Below are 26,999 nucleotides of genomic sequence, written 5' to 3'. Positions count from 1 at the left end.
TAAGCTCAGGTCATGATCTCAGAGTCCTGGGGCCAAGCCCCATGTCGGGCTCCCTGCTTAGCGGGGAGCCTGCTTCTCTCTGCCCTTTTCCCCCTGCCCCTCCTCCCCCACACCCGCTCATGCATGCTCTGTCTCTCAAATCAATAAATAACATATTTTAAGAAACAGTTCATATCATGGATATTATCTTTTTAAAAAGTTTGAAAGCATTGGTTCACTACCCATTCTTGTTTCCCCTTTTGGGGGCAGGATTTAGGGGAGAGCATCGTGGCTGGATCTTTGACATAATTTTCAAGCCCCACCCCTCCTGCTTATTGTTGTATTCAAGATCTTAATTTCCAAGTAATTTCCCTAATTTAGGTTTTCTTGGGAAAAAAAAAGCCATCCACTTCATGACAGTATTGATATTATTATTACGAGTTGTTCATCTGGTCTTGGGTTGCTTTAAGCCTCTCTCTTCTCTTTTTTTCTGGCCACAAATAATGTGGGATCCATTCAGTCTTTCTGAGCAAGCAGTTATATATAGGGAATGGCTTGTGGAATATTCTAATGGTTAGACTTGGGGATGTAATTGTTTATAATTTGTTTACAGTCGGACTCTGTTGTGGTCAGAGAATGTGACCTGCAGGATTTCTGGCTTTTGGAACTTATTGCAGTTTACTTTAAGGACTAATAGAGGATGAGTTTTTGTTAATGTTCCATTGGTGCTCCAAGAGCATGTTAATGTCTCTTTCTAGGGCCCAAGGCTCTTCGGTTATTAAATCAACATACTTTTCTTATTCAATTTATTTTTTCATACTGATTTTACAACTTGATGTATTAAATACTGGACAGAGCACTTTAAAGGCTCTGGCTAGATGTTCTTCATTGCTCCAGGTATTTCTTACTGGGTGCGTGCGTGTGTGTGTGTGTGTGTGTGTGTGTGTGTGTGTGTGTGTGATGTTATTTGGCATGTTGAATTACTCAGGACTTGCATGCAAGAAACCCAACTCATGCCAACCTTAAGCCAACAAAAGGAAACGTGTTAATTGGCTCTGCTTCCCTTTTTTGAGTCCTTCCCCCCCCCAATCATTAATTCATTTCTTGGTGAAGGCTTTGAATATTATTTCTGTCCCCCAAAAGACCCTCTTATTATGACATTGTAGAAGTCAAATGTGGATTGAGGGATGTTGCCTCATGCTACCAAAGGAATTGATTAGAAAAATTATACTGAAATTTTAATGCTTCCTTTATTTTATAGCTCCTAAATGCATCACAATTATCACCCAAATTTTGCTAAGTATAAGATGAAGTAAACTTACATTTTTTACTTCTACTTTTGAAGATAAAGGTTTTGTCAAGCCTCTGGAAGTGAAAAGTGTTAAATTCTTCTCATAGGTTGAGTATGTGCGGTGGAAGATATTGTTGTGGCCATCTTTAGAAAATACATTTTACCCCAATAAGTATCCTAAGCCATCTATTAATTTTTTACATTCCTTTGACTATGCTTGCTTTAAGACAGAGAATTTCTCACGAGTGTTTTAGCACTTCATCCAAATGGTTAAATGAGATCACTTTAGACCTTTAAGACCTACCCACTGTGTCCCCAGAAAACATTCCAGAATAGTCTCTGTGTATATTTTCTACAGAATTTTGATTACAAATTAAAAATACATGTGAAAGATAACTGGACTTTGATGAAAAAGAAACACAGCCGTGCTAGAAAATGAGCATCTGGGCCCCTATGAAGTCCGTAAGGAAGCCTGACACTTGCAAATGGGAACTGGTAATTCAACGGTAGCCATGTCCCCTTCGTATCTCAAGTTAGCCAGTATTTATTTAAAAAAAAAAGTTCATGGGAGATCCATGGAGATTGAAGACTGCATCCTACCATGGCCAGGAACATAAGAATTCATCTGAAGAAAGCAGGAGAAAATTTAGTGGAAAGAACTGAACATCACCAATGTATATTTTATATATCCTTTTGGCCTATTCTGCATTCTGTAAAATACCATAAAATGGATGAATTGAAGCATGGCATTTGGAAAAAGAACCACAGTCTTCTAACATAATGGAACACACATTCTTGCATGAAACTGAATACATTTGCATATTTCGAATAGCAGAGTCAAGTTGCTGTTACAATTTTTATGTGATTTTTTTTCATCCAGAGTTTGATTTATATTTTGTTCAGTTCTGATTTGCCAATAATTCTTTTTGTCTCAATACATGAAGAATAGTGGTTGAGATGTGGGCTTTGGGGCCAGACAAAGGAAAGATTAGCCCATGGAAGCGTTTCTATTTGCCCAAGAAGCAGTCCCTGCTTTGGGAAGCTGGTTGACTGTATTGCATTTTGGGATCCCTGCAGGACAAAAACAGAGCTCTGGCTTAGGAGATAGGAAATCTAATTTTTAGTTTTGAATCTACCCCTTTTCTTGCTGTCTTAATTTCTCTCTAAACCTCAGTGTCCTCATTATTAAATTAATAAAATGGAGAGGATAGTACCATTCTTCGGACCTCGCAAGGTTATGGTGGGCCCAGATGGTACAGTTGAAAGCACTTTGTACATGCCAAAGCCCTCCGCCAATGGGAGGTATTGCTGTTGTTTTTGCTAGCAGTGGAAATATTACTAATTACAGTAATAGTGAACAGCAACTCACACCATAATGAAAATTTTAATAAGGGTTCCACGTCAAAAGTAACACATATGCGGTGACATAGAAAAAAATGTTATTCTTTAGCAGCTGATAGGAAAATTCCTCTTGGGAAACTATGGTATATGTTTGGGAGGAACACTTTGATGGTTCAGCTGAGGGGACTTTGAGTGCTTTGGAATGTAGGTACGCCTGAAAGTAGATGGGGAGTCGGGGTGCTTTCTCGTGTTTCAGTGTAAGTGCATTTGGGCAGGGAGGGCAGTGGGGAGAATATTAAAAATGGGAAGACTTTGAAAAATGCAAAGTGGTTTGCTCCCATGTGCACCCTGAAATCAGCCTGTAGCCAAGCAGTAGAGTCAAAGGACGGTGGCTCAAGGAGTTCCGAGACCCTGTTTTTTCCCCCACAGTAAGTTATTCTACGTCATTTGCATTTTTTTCTCTCTCCAACCTCCAGGCCATCAAGAAGCCATAGCAGTGTGCTTGCACACCCAGACCCAGCAGACAGTCAGTGATACCTTGTGTGATATGGTCCACCGTCCTCCAGCAATGAGCCAGTCTTGCAACATGGAGCCCTGCCCACCCAGGTATGTGCCATCCCGTGCTCCCAGGATGCTGTGTCGAATGGTAACACCCTCTCCTGCAGAGAGGCCCACATGTGCATAGAGGCTTGTGCCTCCACCCAAGGTAAACCACCTAGCTTAGGTAGGCATTCTCTCTTCTCCATTCACATTATGCTCCAGCCAGATTCCTGCTGGGTGCGCAGATACTGCGTGTTGAGAAGGAATCCCGTTTACCCTGGCTCTTGTGAATGAACATCAGCTGGTCTGTGCTTGCAAAACCACAGGGTCTGCAGTTCTGTTCTCTTTCTCCTATCTCCTCAAGGGCACTTCTTTGCCTCAGGCCACATCAGAGAGCACAGGATCAGAGGTAGAGTTAGCACGAGTACGCAGTTGGTGCTCAGTCCATATTTGTTGAATGATTGAGCGGATGTCCTACTTGCTACCTACACACTGTGTATTATCACGCTTCCCACTGACTTGCCTTAGGTCTCAGACTGAGGGGTGCAGTGTTACAGGCCCGCATGAATAGATGAGGCCGACTTATTTTTGGTCTTCTTGGTCTGAAAGGTTGTCCCTAAAAGTTAATCAGCTTCCTTGCTTAAGTCCTTTTAAGATCCTGGGGAATTTTATTGGAAGGGAGCGTAGATTTTCCCCACATTCTTCTATCCCTGGGCGTTGCTGCCTGCAGAGGATTATGACTCAGCTTCGTTGGTTTCTAACCTAAGAGCCTCCAGAATCCAACCGCCAGTTTTTTCTTTCTTCACTCCTTTACCTTTGTTGTCTTGATCACACTTCCATCGCGAATCAGTTGCCAAAAATATAGCTCTCATTCCCAGTCTGCTCCCCTCTCTCTTTGCCAGAATCTCTTAATTGCCTCTTGGTAGTCACATAGCCCATCTAACGAGGTACCTTTATTCCCTAAAGTCAAGTTCGCAACATCTGGGACTCCTAAGTCACTGAGGAAGATTATTGTGTCCCTCCGGCCATACTGGAGTAAGGACAGGTGTATTTTATGTTTATTCAGGAAATAAGTTTGGTTCTGGAATTCTCTCGACCCTTCTGATTTTGATTCTGTGAAATGTGTTGGCCATGATGTAAAAAGTCCTGCCCTGGTGGTCTGAGGGAGGTGGGGGTGGGTGTGGAATAAGCTCATCCACCCTCGGAATCCACCCTCCCCATCCTGCAGATGGGCCCTTTTCTTCCGAGTCTGCTTCTCCAACCCGCACAGTCTCTGGTGGAGACCGGCTCCAATGTGCGCTTCACCTTGGTGAGGGCACCCCCTCCAATGAGGCAGGCACAGTGTTTTATATCCATGACCACATTGCTGACTTCAGTTATAGGCTCAGGAGATCCCAGGGACTTCTTGACTTGCATTAGAGCCGTCTTGCTGGGCTCCGCTGAGCAGCAGTTAGGACCTAGGCCTGGGAACAGCACAGGGAAATCTACTTCCCTCCCTGCCCCACCCCCCACACATGCTTACTGCATTCCAGAAGGATCCAAGATTACAGAAGAGACATACAGGAGGGGTTTTTAGGGAGGTTTGATCTAACCTCGGCTTAGGCTGCCCGCTTTGTCAAGTGTGTCCAGAACTTTCCAAAAGCATCGATCATACGGGTGTAATGCTGAGTGTATGGCTACTTGGTGTGTCCCTTTTATCTTTGGAGAAATGGCAGTTCCGTTAAGTGTACAAGCAAGCCCTCGTAATCTAAATACTTATCTGGGTTTCTCAGTTGTTTCTTATTCTAATACTAGAACCACTGACTCAGATATTTTTGGAAAAGCCAGGGTTTCTATTTTTCTTCCCTGACACACCCCGCCCCTGAGGCTTTGTAGATGGGAGCAGATGGCTACCTGTCTGAACTGGGGTGAGGGACAAGGGGAAACACAGCAAGGGGAAACATAGTTTACTCTCCCAACATGTTTTCCCATGAAGTGGGAATCATGCACCACCTCCCCTTTCTCGACACCAGCCGGCACTCTCTTTCTGGAAAGTGGACTATAAATGAGATGGTTTGGAATTTATACAAACTCTAAATGGTGACTACAGTTTGGCTAAGCATGTAGTTCTGTAGCCATAAACAAAGAGGACTGAAAAGAAGAAACTGTCACCCCTAAATTGGGAGTGTGCTTTATTTCTAGTTTCAAATCTTATTCCCTATCAACAGAAAGCTAGTCTTCACCCAGTTGTGTCTTTTCTTTCTAGCCCAAGTCATTGACAAATGAGGACATGGGCACAAGTGGCACTTAAACGGAAAATGGACACAGGTGCCAACACAAAGTGTGCTTCAAGTGAGAGGAATTTGCCCAGCAGGGGACTGAGGGGGCCGAGGACAATGGAGAAACTCGGCTTTGCTTTTGCAAAAACAACCCTGTTCTGATCTAGCCCTGAAAGTGAAGACAGCCGTAGTGGGTCATCATATAATTTTTTCAGAAAAAAAAAAAAAGAGAGAGAGAGAGAAAATGCAAAACAATCCATTCTTTCTTCACTCCAAGAATGAGCACACCCAGTCGCCATTACCACCTACATTATGTTCAGTGTAAGGTAAATAACTCGATTTCATCATTTTTAGTTTAATTTTTTAAGGCATTCTTTTTTTTTTTTCAAGATTATATTTATTTATTTGAGAGAGAGAGCATGAGAGGGGTGAGGGCCAGAGGGAGAAGCAGACTCTCTGCTGAGCAGGGAGCCCCATGCGAAACTCGATCCCGGGACTCCAGGATCATGACCTGAGCCGAAGGCAGTCGCTTAACCAACTGAGCCACCCAGGTGCCCTTTAACTTTTTAAGATGAAGTCCAAATCATACATTTCTCCACTATTTATTTTATTCATAATAGAATCTGAGTCCCTTCTTTGAGTGGCTTTGCACTGTGGCTTTTTCTGGTTTCATTTCTCTTCTGATCACATGGACGCGATTTGTGTCGCTTTGTCTCTCAACCTCTTAGCAATCTGCCCCAGCCATTCCTAACTGCTGCGACCTGAACGCAGAGGTATTTTGTATGAACTGTTTCGACGGTTGCTAAATAAACGCCCACCCCTTGTGTTTCCTTGCTCTGATCCATATGCACAGGTATGTCCTACAGAGAGCTTCCTAAATTGCGGTGCCCATGTGAAGCTCCCACATAAAACCCTCCAGTAACTTTCCTTACCTGTGGATCACAGTCCATGTTCCTTACTCTAGCATGCGTGTGAGTTTCCTGGGCCTACTGTCACAAAGTACCAGGTGGCTTCAACAATAGAAGTTTATTGTCTCTGTTCTGGAGGCTGGGAGTCTGAGATCAAGGGGCGGGGAAGGGTTGGCTCCTTCTGAGACAGGGAGCGAGAACCTGGTCCAGGTCTCTTTCCCAGCTGTTGGTAGGCGTTCCATGGCTTGTGGATGCTGTTCTCCCCATGTTTCCATGTTGTCTTCCTTCTGTTTGCCCCTTTGTCCAAATGTTCCCTTTTTGTAAGGATACCATTTATATTGGATTGGGGCCCTTTCTTTCTTTCTTTTTTTTTTTTTTTTGCTCTTCTTTATTTTTTTATTTTTTTTTTATTACGTTATGTTAATCACCATACATTACATCATTAGTTTTTGATGTAGTGTTCCATGATTCATTGTTTGCGCATAACACCCAGTGCCCCACGCAGAATGTGCCCTCTTTAATACCCATCACCAGGCTAACCCATCCTCCCAACCCCTCCCTTCTAGAGCCCTCAGTGGGGTGTTTCAGAGTCCACAGTGTCTCATGGTTCATCTCCAGGATTGGGGCCCTTTCTAATGACCTCATCTAAATTGATCATCTGCAAAGACCCTGTTTCCAAATAAGATCACATTTATAGGTACTAGGAGTCAGGGCTTCACCAACTTTTGTGGGGAAATAGTTCAGACTGTAACAGCCTATAAAGTCCTTTGTGCCCCTGCTTTTAGGTTCCTGAACCACATCTCCTGTCACTACGACCCTCTGCACAGGCACGTGCACACGCACGTGCATGCACATGCGTGCATGCACATGCCATGAGGAACGTGCCCTGCAGCCATGATAAATTTCCACCGTGACCCACTCTCATGTTCATTCATGCCTTTGGGACTTTGCACATACCATGCCTGCTGTCTGGAGCCCTTTTCTACCATAAGACAAGTTAAATCTCTCCCCGAAAAGCGATCACCTCTTAGTGGTATAATGAAGTCCAACAGAATGTGAAATAGGACCCTATGCTGAGACCCTTGATAGAGGGGAACTCTTCGTAGTTGAGAGAGGACTGGGAGTGGGTCAGGGGCATGGGGTGGCGCCCCAGCTCTGACCCCTCCAGGAATTTCAGGCAGGTGCCTTAGCCCTCTGGGCCTCTTCATCTGAGTAATGACAGAAAATGCTGGACTTTGTGGCCAGCAAGTGCCTATCAACTCCAACCTTTTGCTGTTAAAGGGTGCTTTCGAGTTGCAGTTTTTTACTCATGTCTTCAGAACTATGCCCAGTCTTTCTGCGGGGATCCTCCTGTCTACTCATGAGTAGTTGCAAATGCTCAGGGTCATTTCAGTTCTAAGAACAGTAGCCTTCCCTTGACCTGCCCAGGAGGCCATGGCAGGGTTGAGTTCAGTCTGCAGTGCTGCCCTTCCTTTGCTCACCAAACCGGAGCAAGATTTAGTAGCAAGTCTGGACCCTGTTTCTTAAGGCGGCTGAGGGAAGCGTGCCGACCTGTCCCGGGTACAGCAGCATCCCTGTCCTGGGATCGCTGGGCCTCAGCAAGAATGATTGCACATTATCTTCTCCAACACCGTCCTGCCCACAGAGCTTCCTTCCAAGCTAGGAATAATAGAGCATGCACTATGTCTTGGCCACTTTGCAAAATTAAGAGTCTGTTTTTATGTGAAGGGAAATACTCTTCCTCGTTTCAAAATTGCAAATTTAATAAACTTTTCAAAGGTTGAGAATTATATTGGAAAAAACCCAGCTGAGACAAAGGGTTGGTGCCAAAGTAAAGGTAAGTTTACAAAAATGTTTTAGGTTCTAGAAACCAGTGGTGTAGGAATAACAGGAACAGGGTGTTGCATAATATTTTCCACACAAATATTTACTGACTCCAAGGGCAATAGCAGTAAAATATCACCCCAGGGTGAAACTTACCACTGAGATTGGGTTGGACAGTCAATTGATCTTTATTTACCCAAAGGCAAATGCATTTGATGTATTAGCCTGGACTCTCCAAGGTGGGGTGTTATATGTTTATTTGCTCTTATGGGGTTACTCCCCCCTGGTCTATGCTATAACTGCTGAGTGTCTGCTATTTATGGAGTTTGCTTTTTCCAGGAGAGAGCCAGCAGCTTGTAGAAACATGCAGGGTTACATAATGGCCCCACTCGTCTGAGGAGAGCTTTCTTCTCTGACAGTAGTCAGCACTGCTAGGGAGGGAAGTCAGAAAGCAAGAGGCAAGAGTGATGTGTTTCTCTACCTACTTGTTACCCAGTTCTTGAATTTTAAAAAATTCTGTAGTCTTTTGTCTGTTAAGAAGAAACAGTTCCCCATTTCTTGAATAACAGTGGTTTCATTTCCAGTCCCTTGTGCCTCTGATGGATTCTTCTAGCTATATGCTTTCTTGAAAGGTGATTATCCAGAAGTCACTCCAAATAAATTATATATTTAAGCTGAATTGATAGTGAAACAGCATCCTTTTAATTATTTATCCATATAGCTCGATTACCATCAAAATATGATGTATATTTCTACTGTTGGTGATTTCCCTCACCTCAAAAGCTACTGGAAACTTAGATATAATCAGTTATAATCTAACTAATTAGTAGGCTTCCAATTAGGCTGGTGTTTTAATTTTACATTCTGCTCCAAATACAGATCAATGGTAGATGCCGTATAAGAGCAGGGGAATTAAAACAGCATACCCAAGGCAATATCATGCAAAGAACTATCTGGGCCAGGAAAGGAAAGGAAGTGTGAAGTGGTGAGTGGAAACAGACCTGTGGTTCTTGTGGACTTGAGGCCCCAAAGCAGTCAGGGCACATGAGAGTTCAGTTCCGTAGAGGGTAGGGCCTGAACATCGTCCTTTTGACTGCTTAGAGAGGACCCATACTCATTGCTCCTTGGAATGGAAGCAGGAAAGAGCTGCTGCCGATCACAACGCGAAGCCATTGTGTAGATGAGCCTACTTGCCTGGGGAGACGGAGGACAGACACAACGATACAGCCCCAAATTGCACGTTGGCTCGGTGACTGGATCGTCAGTGTCCTTAGAGTGCTCTTGTGCCATGCTGTCCATATGAGACTTGGTTCTGGACTGGAGGCACTGGAGGGCTAGATGGAAGCAAACAACACTGTAGACAGGGAGGGTGAAGAGTCAGAGAAAAGGACAAAGGGAGGTGGGGAGAGAGAAACCAAATGGAGCCCGCAAAATGAAACTCCAGAGCACATGAACAAACCTAATACTAATGAAGATAGTCAACAGAGTCAGCAGTTGAAAGCTGAATTCACTCCAGATGAAATCAAAATACAAGAGCAGTCTGAGAAAAGACTGTGTTACTGAGATCGTTGGTGATATAAATTGGCAAATACTATCCATGTAAAGAACTGGAAATTACGAAACGGAGGCAGAAATATAGTCCCAATAGGTGAGTCTTAAAAAGAACCAATTATACAACTTAGAAATTTTAAAAGCCAGTGAAAAATAAGTAAACTACAGACACTTGAAGAAAGAATTGTTACCTTGAAGGTTGTGCTGAGGAAGTCAAAAGAATGAAAGCACAGAAAGTTGAAGATTTGGGGAAAAGAGAAGAAAAGTAAGAAATATGGAGGTAATGGCAGAGAAACAAGATATCAAATGAATTGTTTGCTAAAACTTAAAAAAATGTCTACTCCTAGTATCAAGAAAAATAAATGAAAACACATCCCACTTAGATACATAAAACAAAACTGCAGAAAGTCAGAGATGATAAGAAAATCCTAAGAGCTACAAGACCTGAAAGACATATCAACTACTAACAACTTATTAACAACTGAAGTTCCCCAAAAGCAAAGAAATTCTATCTTTAGAGTACTACGGGGAAATCATGATCAACCTAGAGCGAAACTTGCTAAAATATCATTTTGAGTATGTGAATGTTGAATGTCCATTTTTAGCCAAGTGGTGGACTAGATATACTGAAGGCCCTTATATTAAAAGATTCTAAAATACTGAGTAAAATATGTCTAAAACAACTTGAAATGTAAAACTAAGCTTGTTAGAAAGTAAGATAAATCCTCAGAAGTGAGAGAAACAAAGAAAGAAAAAGAAAGAAAGAGAAAAGGAAGGAAGGCAGAAAGAAAGGAAGAGCTATAGCGTGAATCTAGCGTGGTGAACTTGTGTTAAAGTTAGTGCTTCCATGGGGGACATTTGGCAATCCCACTAATCTAGTCCTTTGGCTTTAACAGTTTCTTTCTGGAAACAAACAAGTCCTCGGAACTCCAGGAAATAAGGAATGGAATGGAGATTCCCATATGAAGCCAGGATCTACCTCAGTGAAAAGACAAATTGGAAAAAATACCCACCCCAAAAAAGCAGATCTCAAGGAAATTTATCTGTCTTGGCTTTGCCTCTGAGTGGAAGGAATTAAAAAAGCCTCCCCTGCATTATGCTAAGTGAAAGAAGCCAGACACAGAAAAATGCTGTGTGATCTCACTTATATGTGGACTCTAAAGTAGTCAAATTTACAGGAGCAGAGAGTAGAAAGATGGCTGCTAGGGGCCGGGAGGAGGGGAAGTGGGAGGTGATGGTCAAAGGGTGCAACGTTACAGTTATACAAGATGAGTTCAGTTCTGGAGATCTACTGTATAGCATAATGCTTATAGCTAACAATACTGTGTTTTTGTATACTTCAAATTTGGTAAGAGGGTAGATCTTATGTTAGGTGTTCTTACCACACCCAGAATAATAATAATGATAACGATGATGATGCTAAAGAATAAGAATAAGAATAGGGGTGGAGGGAGACTTTGGGAGAGAATGGATGTGTTTATGGCCTTGATGGTGTGGATGGTTTCACAGGTGGACTTATTCCCAAACTCATTGAGTTGTACACATTTAATATATACAACTGTTTACATATCAGTCATACCTTGATAAAAAAAGACTCCTCTGAGAATTTAAAAGCCACAAATAGCCCTTTATGTAGGAATGAGGTTCATATTCACTCTGACAGTGCGATCTGAAAAGTTAATTCACATTGCTCTTGACAAGAGTTAATGCACACCCTTTGTGGAAGAATGTGTCTTCTCCTCCAAACTTAAAATTCCCACAAAGACCTAATTAGTGATCTCACAACAACAACAACAACAACAAATTAAAAAGAAAAATTCATGAAGAAACAATGTGTGAGAATCAGTGGGGGAGAAAACCCAAATCAGATATACAGGGCCTCAGATATTGGAATTATCAGGTACGAATATAAAGTAAGTTTATTTAAAATATTTAAAGATATAAGACAGGGAATTGAAAACCTAACCTAGGAATAACAAACTATCAAAAATACCTGGAAGATTTTTTTTTTAATGAACCAAATATTAGGTTGCACTATATGGAATTTCCAATTTTATCAATCAAAAAGGTCCCTTATTAGCAATTTCATATGGTTTAACCTAATAGAATATCAGGAAGTTAAAAAAATAATCATCGAAACTTCAAAGTTATGGACCGGGGTAAACAGGTGAACTGGAAGAGAGATCTGAAGAAATTATCCAGAATAAAGCACAGAGAGCAAACGAGGTATGTAAAATACACACCCAGAGGTAAAAGAGACAGAGGAAATATTGAGAGGGTGTAAAATATATCTAAATGGAGCTGAAGAAAAAAACAGAGGTAATACCCAAAGAGATGACTGAGAATATTTCATAATTAATGAAAAATATGAATCCTAAGAATCTGGAGCCACAACAAATCCCAAGCAGGAAAAATAAAAAGAAATAAACACTTAAACACATGATAGTTGAGTCTGAGAACTCCAAAGGCAAAGAAAATATCTCAAAAACAACCAGAGAGAAAAGATCTACAAGAGGAAAAGTAGCCGCAAAATTAAGAGTTTTCTTCTCATTGGCAATAAGGGATATTATCTTGAAATCGTTCCAAGGAAATAACTGTCAGCCTAGTATTACATACTTAGTGAAACAGGATATTTTCACATTGCAGTAGTATATACCTATATACATATGATATAAATATATAAATATACATATTATATATGTAAATTACTTACAAAAGAGCTTAGAACATAGTAGTCAAAAAATGGTAACTACTCTTGCATTAGACGTTCTAGGTGAACAAAACCAGGAGACTTTACTATCACCAAACTCTCACTAAAGATAATTTTTAAGAAGAGCATATTCATTAAGCAGGAAACTGATCCTGGAAGAAAGATACATGAATATAAGAATGAATGATGAGCAAAGTACATTGTAAAGATACTTAATCTAAAAGAAAGTCACTGACTGTGTAAATCAATAATGATATCTGATTTATGGGTGTGAAAAAAGAAATAAATATCGGACAACAAAGCCTGGTAAAGTTTGGGGGGAGGGTGGTGACTAGAGTCTTTAAGCCTGTTAGATTATTTGTGAAATGGAAATGATTTTGATTAACTCTAGAGCTACTAATGAAGTAGGCCCTTTAAGAATGCAAGCTGTTGCAGCCCCTCTGGAAAACAGTATGGAGCGTCCTCAAGAAGTTGAAGATAGAGCTACCCTATGACCCAGCAATTGCACTACTGGGTATTTACCCCAAAGATACAAATGTAGTGACCTGAAAGGGCACCTGAACCCCAGTGTTGTAGCACATAAGTCCAAGAGCTTCCCAAGAAAACTGGGGATTAAATTTTTTGCTCTTGAATATCTGGAAATGTTTTATTCCACTTTGATGTTTTGTCTTGTATAGATTTCAAGGTTCCATATCATTTTCCCCCCAAAAAGCATTTTTAAAGTATTGCTCCATTCACCAAATTCTAACTTTCAGTGCCATTGTTGAGAATTGCTTTGCCACCTAGATCCCTCATCCTCTATACAAACTTGTTTTGTTCCCTCTGGAAGACAGTGGAACAACGTTACATGCTTTGGTTTAGTTCATTTTTATCTTTTGTGCTGGGAAATAGGGAGGGGCTTTAAAATCCAAACACTTCTTTCCATTTTGGGAAATTTTCTTGAGTTATTCTTTTCTGCTTTTTAAATGAACCTCCCATGTATAATGTTCAACATTCTGAACTGACCCTATTTTGCATTTCTTTTATCCCTAACTTTTTGAGAGTTTTCTTTACTTCTGTTTTTCAACTGATTTGTTACATTTTTATTTAGTCATTTTTAATTTACAAGAGTCTTTTTTGGTTCTCTGTAGGTTCCTAGTACCTTTCTTAATAACATCCTGTTTTCATCTCATGAATACAATACCTTCTGTTTCTTGAGAATATGAATTATGAAATTTTATTTTATTTTATATTAGTTTTATTCTATTCTCTTTGGTACCTTGCAGTGTGTCTGTTTTCTCCCATATGCCTGTTTTTGTTTCTTTTTTTCTTAGGTGTTTTCATTAAATATTTTATGTTCCTTGACTATCTACTCGTTTAAGAATAGTGTACCCAAAAGCAGGTTGGAAGCCCTGTGTATATGGACAGAATTTGTTGAGTGGTAGGTTTCACTCTAGAGTGATCTGGATGGGCTGTTTCACAGGGAGACCTGAATTTGTTTTTTTGCTCTCAAGCTAGTTAACATTTCTGGTGAGGAGTTCTCCAACCTTTTGTTTGAGAGTGGGAAAGGGATGCAAGTCTGATTGGAAGTGTTTTCTCTCAGCCAAGTCGGGGAAGAAGTCTGGCGGTCTCACCTGACAATACATAGACCCTCACTTAATCCCCATTCCTAGTACAGTCTCCCACTTTTTGCTATTCCTTAAGTCCTTAAGTAACCCCTCAGTTTTCTGCTCGGTGTGGGAGAATAAATCTCCTGCATGCCTAAGAGACACAAAAGGATTTCAGGTTAATATAGACTTTCAGTGAGTCTATTTTGACTTCAGCTATACCCCACTTTTAGAAATATGTTGTGTCTGATTGTTTCATGGCTTCTTGCTTTTGGACTTTCCAAACTCTTAGCTTAGTTTCCAGATTTCTCCAGGCTGCTAAGTTAAACGTCAGTTTCCATCTTCTCTCCAGCTTATAAAATCAACTGCATCTCTCACAGTCTCTTTGTTTTTGTGGTTATATGCCTTTGTTTAATACCACCTTTATCCCTTTCCTGTCTTTTTATTGGGTAATATTTTTGGGGGGGGGTGGATGGAAGGGAACAGAAGTAAGCACATGTACCCAATCTGCTATTTCCTGGATCACTATTAGTCCCTAAGAATAAAAAAACCCACATAGTTATGTTAAAGATTTTTTTCAGACATTATGAAGATAATGTGAGTATTATATTAAAACCAAATGTGGGAAATAGAACATGCTATACAAGTAGTGCTGTTGTTATTTCTATTTCTTCAGGGGAGAATTCTCTCATATGTTGTGTGTTTGCTATCTTCATGTCATTATTTTTTTTTTTTTCTCTCCTTGGACCCTTTGATTTGCAAGCTTATATTGAATGGGAGTTATATGTTCCTATCTGGGGGTTTTCTGCTTACTTGAATGAATACCTCTCCCCAACATCCTCAAATCATAACTAGGTTTCATATTATTTCCTTTAGGCTCTCCTCCCAGGTGAAATATTGCAGAACCCCTCCCAGAATATTATATGATAGTTTGGCTCAATAAGTAGGCTCAAGAGATGCCTGGGTGGCTCAGTCATTAAGTGTCTGCCTTCGGCTCAGGTCATGATCCCAGGGTCCTGGGATCGAGCCCCACATCGGGCTCCCTGCTCGGCGGGAAGCCTGCTTCTCCCTCTCTCACTCCCCCTGCTTGTGTTCCCTCTCTCGCTGTGTCTCTCTCTATCAAATAAATAAATAAAATCTTAAAAAAATAAAAATAAATATTTTAAATTACAAATTTAATTTAATAGATATAGGACTAGTCAGATTTTTCTACATTTATGTGTTAGTTTTGATAAGTTGGTTTTTTTAGGAATATTTTCAGTCTATGTAAATTTTTAAATTTATTGACACATAGTCATTTTTATCACACACATAAACTCTTTATTTTTTTTTTTTTAAGATTTTATTTATTTATTTGACAGAGAGAGACACAGTGAGAGAGAGAACACAAGCAGGGGGAGAGGGAGAGGGAGAAGCGAAGCAGGCTTCCCCGCAGAGCAGGGAACCCGATGCGGGGCTCGATCCCAAGACCCTGGGATCATGACCTGAGCCGAAGGCAGACGCTTAACGACTGAGCCACCCAGGGGCCCCTAAACTCTTTATTTTTAGTGCCTTTGAGATTCTCTCTTTAATTCTTGATGTGGTAATTTATGGTTCATATTTTTTGTTCTTCATAAATCACCATGAATTTATCAATTTTATTAGTCTTTTGAAGAGGCAACTTTTGTTTTATTTTTGGGTTCATTCATATCTGTTCTCATATATTTTGTTCCTCTTTTCTACTTTTTTTGGTTTAATTTACTGTATTTTTTAACTGCTTGAAATGGATACTTAGATTATGATTTTCAGCATTTCTTTTTACACATTGTAGATATTGTAAAAAATATTGTAAAAAAAATTCATTTAAGGCTATTGATTTCCTTATAATCATGGCTTTAACTGCATTCCACAGATTTTCGCACTTCATATTTTTAGTAACCTGCATTTAAGAAGAGCTGTTTATTTCCATTGTGGTTTCTCCTTTGACCCATGAGTAATTTAGATGATTATTGCATAACTTTTAAATATTTGGTGATTGTCCTAATACAGTTCCACCATGGTCAGAAAACATACCTTATTAATCAGCTCAACTGGTGATAACAAAATATCATAGATTGGGTAGATTAAGCAACAAAATTTATTTTCTTACAGTTCTGGAGGCTGAAGAGTCCAAGATCAAGGTGCCAGGAGGGCGCAGTTTCTGATGAGAGCTCTCTTTCTGGCTTGCAGACAGCTGCCTTCTCTCTGTGTCCTCTTATTGGCAGAAAGAGAGAGCAAGCTCTCTGGTTTCTTTTCTGATAAGGGCACTAATCCCATCATGAGGGTCCTACCTTCACGACCTTATCTAACCCTAATTACCTCCTAAAGTCCCAGTCTCCAAATACCATCACACTGGAGATTAGGACCTCAACATAATAATAATTTGGGGAGGGATATAACCATTCAGTCCATAGCATAGACTATGTAGTATTTTAATCCTTTGATTAACTTGCTTCTGTTTTACTTAGGATTTATACTTCTCTTTTATTTAGGGTTTAGACTATATAATTATATGCAAAAAACTTTTTATATATATTTGTCAGATTTTGTTTTTCCTACCTTCATGATGCATTAAAATATTTTAATCTTCTTTTTCACTTTGGAACTTTTAAAATGACATGGGGAATTCACCTGTTTCTTGGAAATTTGGGGGAACTCAACCACAAAGTTAACAGGATCTAGTCCCTTTCTTGAATAGAACTTCTGTAATTTCCTAAAAAGTTATTTATTTAATCAAGCTGTTCAAATGCGTTAGTTTTCTACATTATTTTTTTAAAGATTTATTTATTTGAGAGAGAGAAAAAAAACACAGGAGGGAGTAGAGACAGAGGGAGAGGGAGAGAGAGAATCCCCATTGACTGCAGAGCCCGACGTGGGGCTTCACCCCATGATCCTGAGATCATGACCTGACCCTTAACCAACTGAGCCCGCCCAGGTGCCCCAATTTTCTCTATTCTTATTAAGGTTTGCCTTCTTTATATACCAGGGGCTTAGAGAAGTATTTTGTAACCTTTAGAAATTTTTATTACTTATCCTTCCATTTTTCTTATATCTAAGAGCTGTACTTCATACGTATTTATGCTTTTTACTCAGTCTTCATACTTGTATGATTATTATATCCTCCTTGTGAACCTTTGTCTTCATAAGTAAAAATTTTAGTATTTTTGTCCCATTATATTTGTCTCAAATATTTTTCATTTTTTATTTTTCCTCTTATTTGCACAAGCAAAACATGTTTATTATGGAAAATAAGAAATCAGAAAAGCTGAAAATCACCTTGAGACTAACACTATTTTTTTTTTCAAAGAACTAACTTTTTCTAATAATGAGTGTTTATTTTAAGAAAAATCAGGGGAAAATACCGGCAAGAATGAAGAAAATAAAAATCCTATCATTTAGAGATCATCACTGTTAACATTTGGATGTGTAATTATGCAGACCTTTTTTCTGCATTTATAAATGCATAAAACAATATCATAAGGTATTTTTTATGTTTTCTAATAAAAAATACCAAATTTATTTGTGTCAGTAACTATACTTCTACTTTGTTTTTTAATGGCTGCTAGCATTATACTGTATGAATATACAATTATTTATTTTACCCTTTATTGTAGAACATTTTGATTATTTCCTTCCATTTTGTAAAATTTAATTTTTTTTTTTTTTTTGCTATTACAAACTATCTTGGAGCAAACATCCTTTTGTGTCAATTTTAAGCATTTTAAACTTGTTTCCTCATGATATAGCTCTACAGTAACTGGTTAGAAATCCATGTTCACTAATAATTACATACCCACAAATTAAGATAACTATAATGTACAAATTTGCACCCATCAGATGGGCAGGGATATGGTCCAGTATTGGTATAGGGGTAGGAAGCCAGGCGCTCTCACATGCTTCTGCTGGGAGTGTGAATTGAGAGAATCTTCCTTGAATGCAATTTGGAAATATGTATCAAAAGCAGCTTGCCCTGGTTTTTCATTTTTACAGATGTTTCATGAGAAAACCTGATTTTTCCAAGATCTTATTGGAAAGGAATCACATTATATATACACGTGTTATAAATCCAATCCTAACAGAGAAGAATTTTCTTAGGGATATTCCAAATAATGAATCCAGGTGCCCTGAAAATTTCCTGAAGTGTGCTTCTAAGCATTTAAAATTTCTTTTGACACCCATATAAATCATGCTTGCCTTGGGGCTCTATTCAAAACAAAACCCAAGCCTTTATTATGGATAGATGGTGGTATGCTAGAATGGGGAGAAATCTGCTTCTTTTGTACTCTGGGCTTTCCCAAATGGGTAGAACCTTTAAACACTTACCAACATTTCTTTAAACATTACGTTTCTGTATTTTCATCGCATCTAGTAGTGGGGATGCTGTGGCTCTCGGGTCTGCACATGGAGTGAGAAGTCTGGACGTCCCGAGAACTTGAAATTGTGTATGCTCTGACCGTTGCACGAGGTCTCATGGGACACTTCGACTTGCCCTGTTGTGTTTTGGTACAGGTGGCATACCGGCTCTTGGGGCCCCTGCTCAGCTACCTGTGGTGTGGGAATCCAGACCCGAGAGGTATACTGCCTGCACCCTGGGGAGTCCCCGGCCCCCGCTGAGGAATGTGGAGACGAGAAGCCACATGCCCTACAAGCGTGCAATCAGTTTGACTGCCCTCCTAGCTGGCACATTGAAGAATGGCAGCAGGTAATATGGCAGGCCTGGGGCCCCCATTGCCCGCCACACTCGTGGCTGCAAGAGCCCTGATCCCCCTCCTTCCACCTTCTCAGTGTTCCAGGACGTGTGGAGGGGGAACTCACAATCGAAGAGTCACCTGTCGGCAGCTGTTAACTGATGGCAGCTTTTTGAATCTCTCTGATGAATTGTGCCAAGGACCCAAGGCATCTTCCCATAAGTCCTGTGCCAGGACAGACTGCCCTCCACATATCACTGTGGGAGACTGGTCAAAGGTAAGGGCCATTGCCCACCTCATGGTTCCTCCTCTTTTTTGCCCCGTCTTTGCTTCAGACTCTAAATATGTCCTCCGCAAGATGATCCAGAAGCATGTGGTTGGGGTACATAACCTGGGGGCCCCCAGTGGGGGTAGAGAGGCAAGCTGACATCAGAAATCATCTCGACAAATAGGAAAGGGCGCTTTCTGGCATTCCTGGACTTCCCCGAGCCCTGCGTTCAGTGCTGGGCATGGTCAAACCCCGCTGTGCTCATCTCATCCTACAGTCCTACAAGGGCTCTGGAAGCAGACGTCATGGCCATGTCTTCTCACTGGCCTTTTAGAGTGGAGAGTGATGGTGCTTCCGGCCCTCTCCATTCTTTCTGTGAACGGTGAATTTGCAGTTGCTGACTATGTATCATCAAAGTAACACTGTTAACCATGTCTGCCCCAGCTTACCTTTGTGTCTTCACTCTTGTCCTTGCTCTCAAATCCTGGATCCAGGTCTGAGCTTCCCTCTTCTGTGAAATCTTTCATCCCCTAAAATCATGAAGCATTTCCCAGCTTTAACTCACAATGACCCAATTTTTTACTGTACTTCAGTGGGAAGCTACTTCCTGAGTATGTGTCTGGTTTTCCTGTCTGGCTCAGAGTATCCTTGTGGCCAGTGGCCATGAGATCGCTGACAGGTCCTGGAGCTCTCCCAAGCTCTGAACAGGTAAATATTCTTCCCCAAGATTCTTTGCAAAGTCAGGGGAAATGCAAAGTGTTGTTGAAGTGATGATCTTTAGAAAAGCTCAAGCCTGCTAACAAGGACAAGCAAATCATTAATTAGGAGCATTTTTGCGGGTGGGGGAGCCTGGGTGGCTCAGTCGGTTAAGCATCCAACTGTCAGTTTCTGCTCAGGTCATGATCTCAGGGTTGTGAGATCGAGCCCTGTGTTGGGCTCCATGCTCAGTGGGGAGTCTACTTGAGATTCTCTCTCTCCCTCTGCCCCTTCCAGTTGTGCTCTCTCTCTCTCTCTCTCTCTCTCTCCCTAAAATAAATAAATAAACCTTTAAAAAAAAAAAAGGCTTTTTGCAAGGAGAAACAAGAGGAGACAGAAGAGAAGGTTGCCCATGTGAGCTGGGTTGGAACTCAGGCGAGTTGGTTTCCTAGGCTACCACTGAGCAATCTGGTGGTCACCCCCGAGAGATCAGCCCAAGCACAGTCAAGACATCTTCCCCATTCCCAGCCAAAGCTGCATCTCTAGAAAACCTTCGTCCAGGAGGCAGGGTGGGCGTGCATGCACGCTCAGGAAGGCAGAGCCAGCCTCAGCCTGTGAAACTAAAAGCCAACATGCAGACTCAGGTCCAGTCAGGCACACACACTGGGTTTCCTACTGGGTTCAGCTTTTCCCCTATTTGTTGAAATTTCCTTTCATTGCAGAATTGCTTTGTTCTGGCAGAGGTTCTGATGCCACACTGCCACCCTCTCCAAAGGTTTCTGCCACACTAGTCCTTCTGCCCCGGGCTGGCTCGCTTGGGGGCAGCCATCCATCTTGTGGTTCTGGATCAGGCCTCTCTGCGTTACAACTGGCCACTAACCCTGGACAGAGAGAGGCTGAGGAGCCGTGCCAGAATTCCCAGTTTTCACCGAGCCAGACCTCTCAGCCTGCAGCTGGAATAGTCCCCCTTCCCGACACTAGCTCTATTCATGGCATGTTTGGGCTTTGTTCATTCATTGGCTCATTAGTTTTTAGATCTGAACTGAGTTTTGGGCAACAAGAAGCCTTTGATTCTTACACTGCATTTCAAGTTCTAAGAAGGGAGCATTGACTCATATGGGGCAGTCTTCCCAAATGGTGGATTTCTGTGATCCACAGACCCCTTTCAGCCTGTTTTGTAGCCCTGTTCCCTGATGGAAATCCAGTAAAATTGTTCCTCATTCTTTTTTTTTTTTTAAGATTTTATTTATTTGACAGAGAGAGACACACAAGAGCGGGAACACAAGCAGGAGGAGTGGGAGAGGGAGAAGCAGGCTTCCTGCAGAGCAGGGAGCCCGATGCAGGGCTCGATCCCAGGACCCTGGGATCATGAGCTGAGCCGAAGGCAGATGCTTAATGACTGAGCCACCCAGGCTTCCCTCGCTCCTCATTCTTTACTCTCTTGGCTTTGATGGAGTAGTTGACCATTTTGTCTACCTTCACCATTCTCCTTCACGATGTTTCTTGATGTTTTTTATTTTTCCTATTTACTTAACTACATCTTGTCAATTGGTTTGTCTTCCTCCAGATCTCCAAAAAACTCAATATCTGACCAGGTATTTGATGTGTATCACTGCATTTTTCCTCCATAGCTGCCTCTGTGTCCTGACCTCTTCTCTGACTTCTATAGATAATTCTCTATCTGCAGGAACAATGTCTAACTTCTGTTCAATACAGTGCCCCCAGCTCTCCAAATAGGATGCGTCTTCAACCGGGGAAAGCAAAGAGACAACCTCTTCATTCCCAACTGGCTCCCCACCTCACTCCCTGTCTCTGTCAGTACACCACCATTTTTCCAACACTTATGATCGTCTCTGACTTCCTCAGCTCCCGTGTTCAGTTTCTGACACCTGCTAACTCTTCAATTCTTGAAATTTATCCATATGCTAAGTAAAAAGGAGAAGATCTCTTTAATAAGAAATTCTTACAAAGAACAGCTCAAGATATGTCCTGGACACATGGATTTATAAATATGGCATTCTGATTTTCAATAGGCTTACTAAATGACTCATGAAAATGATAGTATGTTGGAGCCCATCCGTACCAGCTTGCAAGAACCAACTGTGATCTCCTACCTCATGCTCAGTGACATCGGGTTAATAGCTTGAAATCAGCCATGATGGGAGCATTCACACCACAGAAGTTGGCAAATATAGTCAGTGCTCTCTCCCCAAGAATTTGTGAAGTGTTTACCAGCACACCACTGTATGAAAGGGTTACACACACACACACACACACACACACACACAATCCTATTGATAAGACAGTTTCAGCATATTGATGGTTACTTACAATGGAAATGATCTCAGGAAGTTCCAATGTCTGGACTCCTTTTCACAAAGTCTGAATCTCGGTTGGGCTTCTCTAAGGTGATTTTTAGTTTTATCTTCATAACTGTTGGTTGGTAAAGCTAGGAAATATCTCTAGCTGAAAATCCATTCTATCAGTCATTATCCTGCAGGGTTAGTTTGGTCTTGATCCAAGGTGATTGATCCAAATGCATTAGGTATTCCTTCTATGAATAAAAGAGTATTCCAGCTCTCCAGGTTTATTCTAAAATCTTCCTTTTACTTTTTATTATGTAGTATTAATTATGAGTTTCTTAATATTAATAATTCTGTAGATAACCACTCTTCTACTTGAATAATAATGTCTTTTTAGACTCCAGATGACAGTTTACTCGTACATTTTGACTCATCTGAAATATACCCAGTGTATACAAGTCCATGCACTTCTCTCTGTTTCCACTTATTTTTTTAAAAGATTTTATTTATTTATTTGACAGAGAGATAGAGAGAGAGCACAAGTAGGCTGAGCGGCAGGCAGAGGGAGAGGGAGAAGCAGGTTCTCCGCTGAGCAGGGAGCGATGTGGGGCTCGATCCCAGGACTCTGGGATCATGACCCGAGCCAAAGGCAGACGCTCAACTGACTGAGCCAACCAGGTGCCCCTGTTTCCACTTATTTAAAATAGTACACACACACACACACACACACACACACACACATGGATATGCCTTATTTTCTTGACTAGATTAAAACTGCCACAGGGGAAGGACCATCTCTGCATCTATATATCCCACTTGGTGCTCGGTAAACACTTGTTGACTAAAATAAAGAGACTTCTAAAAGCTTCTTCTAAACTGAACATGCCTGTTGCCACAGCCCCATGTGCTCAGTCATGTCACCAGCAGACACTGCCCAAACACTGCTGTGTTGACTACCCCAGGCCCTCAGGACCCAAGTCAGCCAAGAATTTGATCTTCAGTGAGCTCACAGTTTAATGAGGCAGACACAAAAAATTATGTAACAAGCCCATTAAAGGGCTCCCGTCTACAGAACTGAGTGGAAATCGAGGGGAGACGTCTGCATCTGCGTGGGTCGCAGGGAAATGCTGCAGAAGATGCAGCCGTAGAGTTGGGTCCTCAGGGTTGAGTGCAGGCTGGGTGGAAAGGAGACCAAGGGTGTCCAGGCAGTGACAGGAGCACACACACAGGCATAGGGGGCGAGCTTGTCAGTCTTCCGCAGCTGCAGATGAGGATGCAGTAGAGAAGCAGAAGGATGAGATGGAGTCCTCTCCATCAGTCAGACCGGGAAGGACTTCAGGTCCCTGCAGTGGCTGAGGACACTGAGGAAGTTTTCTGAATAGGGAAGTGAAATGCAGCATTTTTAGGCACACGGTTCTGGCTGCAGTGTGAACGGTGTGTTATGAGGGAAGGAACCAAAGCCTGGGAGAGCTTTTTAGAGGAGTTTGGAATATAACCAAGGAAAATAAGGAAGCAGCTGGGTAGAGAATGGTAGATAGTAGTGGGCGATGGTTAGCAGATGTTGCGGGCAGATTTGGTGACTGAACTCATAAGAAAGAAGCAAAAAAGCGGAGTGTGGTCAATGGATAGAGCAGGCATTCTTTTTTAAAATGAATTGGGGAAGGAAAAACACATTTGGGAGGTGACTTGAAAGGGAGACAGAATGAGTCTATTTTGAGGTGTGTGTAGTTTGAGGGCCTATCAAGGCATCAGTAAGGAATTACAGCTCAGGAGAGATCTGCACTAAAGTTAATTTTGGGAAGCGTCAGCATTTAAGCAGTAGTTGAAGCCGTGGAAAAATGAATACCGGGATATATGAGCGTATGTTGTCACTAGCAGTTCCTTTGAAAGTAGGAGGCTTTCAGTGAAGCGAAATCACGATGGCGACTGGTTGTGGAATATCCCCAGATCCTTCATGGTGAAGGGAATGAAGAGTGACAAACTTCCAGTTACAAAGTCAATTAAGTCACAAGGATGAAAAGCACAGCACAGGGAATAGTGTCAATAATATCATAATGACTTTTTGTGGTGACAGAAGGTGACTCCACGTATTGCGGGGAGCATTTGGTAATGTATGTAGAGTTGTCTAATTACTCTGTTGTACATCTGAAACGAATATCATATTGTCTGTCAACTATCCTTCGATTAAAAAAACACGCAAAAGGAGCAATTAGGATTGCCAGAGGAAAGAAAAAACACAGATAGCCACTTTAACACAAGTGATACACGTGGGTGAGGCCAAATCATGCGCCATAGAGGAAACTGGGCAGAAGCTGTAAGTTTAGCAGCTAGGCCAACAGAAAGAAGGTAAGAGCAGGCCAAGAGCCAGGGAACACAGAAGTCAATGATACATTTCTACCTCGGGGTCTGAGACCCATCGGTGACGCCGAGAGAGGATGCTGGGTCCCAGGCCATGGTTGAGTATGAGGAAGATCATGCGGACCCATGGGGGCCTTAAGAAGACTGGAGAACACCAGGGGAATGCACATCCATAATAGCTGAAGGAATCCCCGGCTGACCTGCCACAACCATAATCCAAGCTGAGAAAGGACACGGAGGGGAAGGGAAGGGATGCTCAGACCCTGGGAGCGGAAGAGTCCAGAAGATATGAATCTCAGGACTGTGGCGTAACTGTTTAATACTTCTTCTCAACATCAGAAGAAGGAACAGTGAAGACAGCTTGAAACACTGCCACCTCCTTACACTTTCCTAAAAGTTCAGGAAAAAATAAGTTATTTAAATAGGAGCATCAGCAAGCCCCATACAAAGAAACTTTAAGATAAAAGTGTCAATAATATAGCAATGTCATGAAAAGTTGGCAGATGAATATATAACTTACTCTTTTGAAATGAGCTAAAAGAAATGAAGAAAGACATAGAGACAAATCGGAAACAGAAAAGCCCAGAAATGAGGTTGAATAGATAATGGGGATGTGAGCAGAAGGAGCTGATATGGTTCAGGAGAGAACCAGACAGCTTACAGGAAAACTTCACAAGTGGAGAGTAAACTAGAAAGAAGTGTAATAAGAGAAATGAAAGAAAGGAGGAAATTGAAAATAAAGAATAATAGAAGGAATTTAAGTAAAAATTAGAGATTTTTTAAAAATTAAGTAAAAAAAAAAGAGATACGAAAGAGAAAAAAAGTTCAACGTATAAGTATTATTAGAGTCCCAAGAAAAGAAAACCAAAACAGTGGAACGAGACTGTAAATAAAATCACCATGTAACACAATTCACAATATTGAAAGGGCACACCACAGCCCTGGGAGAATGGACCCACCATGGCCAATATCGAGACATCTTCTGCTAAAGTACTGGATTTTAAAGATAAAGGAATGTGTTTGGGTATGCAAAAAGACCCAGTCACTTACTAGGGCAAGAAAATTGGATTAGCATCAGACTACTCTACAAGACCACTTCATACTAGAAAGCAATGGAACAAGATATTTAATATACTACAAGAAGGAAAATGTGAGCCAAGGATATTATACCCTGCCAAGGTGACCTTCAAGTGTAAAGGTCACAGACAAATTGTTGCAAAGTTGCAAAAACTTAGGGTATCTTGTTCCCCTGAGCTCTTCCAAAGGAATCAACCAGATTTCTGTAGAATAAATAGTAGACATGTTGGATAAGGTTGCTGCTTTGTGAATTGTAATTAATGGCACTGATTTGGTCATTTCCTTTCTTTCTGAGGTGGGAACATTCTCTAATGGCACCCTAACTTTAAACTTAGGTGACACAAGGTCATGTAAGACCTCCATCCAGAGAAGGGGTTTACAAATGATGCTGCCATCCATCATGGGGAGAAAAAAATCATATATTTATCATTAGAAATGGCTTATGAGTGGAGAGTGGCAATTATGTAACTCACTGTTATATGAAGCAAAGTTAAAAAGTTGACGTTAATTTTTGGGACGCCTGGGTGGCTTGGTTGCGTGGCTGACTCTTAATTTTGGCTCAGGTCATGATCTCCAGGTTCTGGGATAGAGCCCCATGTTGGGCTCTGCGCTCAGCAGGGAATCTGCTTGAGATTCTCTCTCTCTCCCTCTGCCCCTCCCCTTCCCTCTCTCTCTCTAATAAATAAATAAATACATCTTTAAAATGAAAAAAGGAGTTGATTAATTATTACATGGGAAACTCCTAGATGATGCTTTGACTTGGTTAAAAAACATAAACCATAATTTGGTAAATGGTAATTTGAAGTTATTTGTTCAAAAGCTTACCCAGAGCTTTTCTCTGTCCTGAAAAATATGAGTAGTTTAGGGCTTTCTGTTAAAGACGACAATAAAGATTTTTTTAAAAAATTCCATTCCTTTCCTTTGAAACCCAACAAAAAACCCACAAGAAGAATGGAAGAGAGGGAACACTCTGTCTTCAGTAAACAATGAAATGGCCAGAATCCCAAACTATAAATCATGGAACACACCTGCCAAAGACCATAAAATCCAGGCCAAAGTGAGAGCGAAGGCTGGGAGCTGGCAAGTATCCATTGTGTGCTGAGTGCGGAGTAGATCTCCCTCGGACGATGGGCGACAGTCCACCAAGGCCCATCCATGGTCCTCTGGTTACAGAGGGCAGACGAGGGCTAGACTGTGAGCTGCCCCGAGAATGTCCCCGCAGAGCCATGGGGCAGGTGGTGCCGAAGGAGACATGGCACCCACAGGCCTCCTAGCCAAGGAAGGCTGCCAGGGATGAAGTGGGGGGGAAGAAGGGACAGCAGTTGCTGCATTAGTCCCCAGGGAGCCAGTTTTGGAAGAGGCTCTTCTCTGAGTCACACCGGCCCCTCGGATGCCAAGAGCCAAACAGACGTGGGCAACAGACACAAAAATGTGGTGCCGGAGGGTTGCACACAAGAGCTGTAAGGTGCCCTAGCTCACCCCTGCCCATGTTGTTCGCATACAGCTGTACTCGGAGTTCTAGCAGAAAACCTCTGCAGCAACACCAGGTGGACGGGGCCACAGAGAAGGAGAAGAAGGAAGCCGGGTTGCAGGGAAGGGAAGA

The 26,999-nt window shown here is 41.6% G+C and overlaps 1 protein-coding gene across 2 annotated transcripts in view; it reads left to right on the top strand.

The window, feature by feature from the left end:
• The window catches only part of ADAMTSL3 (ADAMTS like 3), a 355,931-nt gene that overhangs the window by 251,991 nt on the left and 76,941 nt on the right, over nt 1-26,999 (top strand). For both annotated transcript variants that reach the window (XM_088025151.1, XM_088025150.1), the window contains exons 16-18: nt 3,088-3,217; nt 18,516-18,708; nt 18,792-18,971. In XM_088025151.1, the coding sequence (XP_087881277.1) occupies nt 3,088-3,217; nt 18,516-18,708; nt 18,792-18,971 (503 nt within the window). The remainder of the gene's footprint in view (nt 1-3,087; nt 3,218-18,515; nt 18,709-18,791; nt 18,972-26,999) is intronic.

The sequence above is a fragment of the Eumetopias jubatus genome, unplaced genomic scaffold (assembly GCF_037043125.1).
Source record: "Eumetopias jubatus isolate StellerSeaLion01/CBP00866 unplaced genomic scaffold, mEumJub1_p1.0 scaffold_7, whole genome shotgun sequence".
In the NCBI taxonomy this organism is placed as follows: domain Eukaryota; kingdom Metazoa; phylum Chordata; class Mammalia; order Carnivora; family Otariidae; genus Eumetopias; species Eumetopias jubatus.
The sequence above is the reverse complement of the archived record's forward strand: the minus strand, read 5'-3'. Positions and strand labels throughout refer to the sequence as shown.